This window comes from Piliocolobus tephrosceles, chromosome 3, assembly GCF_002776525.5.
Source record: "Piliocolobus tephrosceles isolate RC106 chromosome 3, ASM277652v3, whole genome shotgun sequence".
Lineage (NCBI taxonomy): Eukaryota > Metazoa > Chordata > Mammalia > Primates > Cercopithecidae > Piliocolobus > Piliocolobus tephrosceles.
This window is the reverse complement of record NC_045436.1, coordinates 146,734,024-146,736,967: the sequence shown is the minus strand read 5'-3', so window position 1 is coordinate 146,736,967 and position 2,944 is coordinate 146,734,024. Positions and strand designations below refer to the sequence as shown.

The window sequence follows — 2,944 nt, the reverse complement described above, 5'->3', positions numbered from 1 at the left end:
CCAGCTACTCGGGAGGCTGAGGCAGGAGAATGGCGTAAACCCGGGAGGCGGAGCTTGCAGTGAGCTGAGATCCGGCCGCTGCACTCCAGCCCGGGCGACAGAGCGAGACTCCGTCTCAAAAAAAAAAAAAAAAAAAAAAAAGACTTTATTTTTATTTTTATTTTTGAGAGAGAGTCTCGCTGTGTTGCTCAGGCTGCAGTGCAGTGGTGCGATCTCAACTCACTGCAACCTTCACCTTCTGGGTTCAAGCAATTCTCCTGCCTTGGCCTCCTGAGTAGCTGGGATTACAGGCACATACACCACGCCTGGCTAATTTTTCTGTATTTTTAGTAGAGACAGGGTTTCACCATGTTGGCCAGGCTGGTCTCGAACTCCTGACCTCAAATGATCCACCCACCTCAGCCTCCCAAAGTGCTGGGATTACAGGTGTGAGCCACCACACTAGCCTAAGATTTTCATTTTAATAGGCAGTGTTAGAACAGAAAAAAAGCTTCCCAAGAGGCACTCATTTTAAAAATAAATTATAGCTTAAATTATTATGTGGATTATACCAGCAAAGGCAGAAAGAATTAATGTTTTCCTCCTTTCATGAACCTTGTAAGGCTAGTGTTGAGTGGCTTACAAATGTCATATAATGGACTGTAAATCATCTGCCATACTGATCAATCATGTTTATTTAAGGTTTTCTTAACATTAGAGATTTTTAATGAGAGTATAAAATTAGTAAACAACCATTTCATTTTTTTCTCTCTTCCTATTCTAGCCACATAAACCAGTTTAATCCATGACACGGACTTCAGCTGTAATTTGCAAAACAATCCAAGAGCTACCACAGTCCCCAAAACTACAGAAAACTGCCATCCACAAATTAACTACCAAGGTAAATGTAAATACAACGTGGTTCTAATTTTCTTTCATACAATCCCAGACAACCCCAAATAACTTTATAAATACCTCATGAAAAAAAGCAATTTAAAAGCTATCAAATCTATTTAAAATATATAAATGCAGACCTCTCAAATTTCCTTCAATCAGGCCAGAAATTATCACAAAAATTATAATCACAGTTACAAACAGAATGAGTGGAATGTTTGTAAGTTTAGGACAACCAAAAACGCCCCATGTAACTTTTTAAAAATATAATCATTCACTCAAATATACTGTAAATAGGAATGGCAGTAACACAGGAAGCAAAAATAAACTTGCAAGTGAAATTTCTAGAAGCTCATGAAAACAATACCATCCCATATTGCAGATACAAAAGGAAAAACAGTTCTAATGGGGTTAAGAGTACTCTGGTCATCTTCGTTCGTTTGGTCGTGCAAGGTGTTAACTATTTTCACTTCCCATATTACAAAGTTAGTCCACAGGAGGAGCTGGTGGATCTTGTCCCTGGCATTAGAAAGAAATAAATTATTTAACTGACTTTTTAAAAATTTTAAATTTTTAAAAATTTATTTTATTACTTTTTTAAAAACTGACTTATTAAATCCCAGTGCAACCAATCTAACACATAGAGAAAGAACTGAGCAGCAATGCCCCCCACCATCCCATCCGAAATATATGCTTATTTGGACTTTTCATATGTTTTTACATGAGGGAACACTAGATTAAATAACATTGTGATTTTCCACCATTTGTCTCATTTTTCCCTGTAGAATGGGAGAGGGAATCTGTATAACAGTGATGTTATCACTCCTGCCACCAACCACATTAGCTGACACACAGTCTGCATTGCATTAATATGGTAATTTTCAAAGTGTCACAGATATAATACTTGCAGGATTATGCATTGACATCTTGGCTGGTTAACCAGGAAAATGTAATGGTAAAATTTCCAGGCTTGCCAAACAATTCCGGAATTTTTTTTTTTTTCTTTTTTGAGACAGAGTCTCACTCGGTCGCCAGCCCCAGGAGTGATCTTCAAACTAATGAAAGTTATCTTCATCCCTCTTGCTAAGGTTGACTGGCTAAGGGAAGTACTGTATATTTAAAATGAAGCTAGGGACTTTTGTTTCTCAATACTGAATGTCTAGGAGGAAGCATGTGGCTGCAGTTGCTTCTGGCAGTCATCCTATGACCCTAAGGGGAGCCCATCTTGGAATGAAGTTGATAGTAAGAGGAAAGAAACTGGGTCTTTGATGACACTGTTAAACTTTCTTAACACTGACCCTACCTCTGAATTTTTTTGATGTGTAAATCAATGAAGCCACTTGTTTTAAACTGCTTTGAATTGACTTTTGCTAACTTGCAATAGAAAGCAAGTGAACTATAAAGGAAAGATCAGAGTTTTTAAGATTCTCAAGATTTTATTTATTTACCCTGAAATGATGTATGAGGCCTGAGTTGGGGGTGATCAGTATTTCTACTTGGAATTAGTCTCAACACATTTTCTTACTTATTCCTAAGATAGCGGAACTATTATTCCTAGAAACATTGGCCTGCAATGAATTAAGGTCCAAAAGAGTATAATCTTGCATTTCTGTCATTTTAATAGTTTCTTTTTTTTTTTTTTTTTTCCCCTATCGCCCAGGCTGGAGTACGGTGGGTGCGATCTGGGCTCACTGCAGCCTCCACCTCCCGGGTTCAAGTGATTCGCCTGCCTCAGCTTCCCGAGTAGCTGGGATTACAAGCATGTGCCACCACGCCCGGTTAATTTTTTTGTATTTTTAGTAGAGAGGGGGTTTCACCATGCTGGTCAAGCTGGTCTCCTGCTCCTGACCTCAAATGATCCACCCACCTCAGCCTCCCAAAGTGCTGGGATTACAAGTGTGAGCCACCGCACCCAACCCATTTTAATGGTTTCTAAGTCAGGTTATTAAGAATTCTATTTCTGGCCGGGCGCGGTGGCTCAAGCCTGTAATCCCAGCACTTTGGGAGGCCGAGACGGGCGGATCACGAGGTCAGGAGATCGAGACCATCCTGGCTAACACGGTGAAACCCC

The 2,944-nt window shown here is 39.7% G+C and overlaps 1 protein-coding gene across 8 annotated transcripts in view; it reads right to left on the bottom strand.

Moving 5' to 3' along the window:
- Positions 1–651: 651 nt before the first annotated feature.
- The window catches only part of SMIM14 (small integral membrane protein 14), a 75,497-nt gene continuing 73,204 nt past the window's right edge, over positions 652–2,944 (bottom strand). For 7 of the 8 annotated variants that reach the window (XM_023224545.3, XM_023224543.3, XM_023224541.2 and 4 more), the window contains one exon: positions 654–1,392. In XM_023224545.3, coding sequence (XP_023080313.1) covers positions 1,360–1,392 — 33 coding nt within the window. In that variant the 3' untranslated portion in view covers positions 654–1,359. Of the gene's footprint in view, positions 1,393–2,944 lie in introns of all 8 variants that reach the window. The other variant, XM_023224540.1, reaches the window with a different exon arrangement.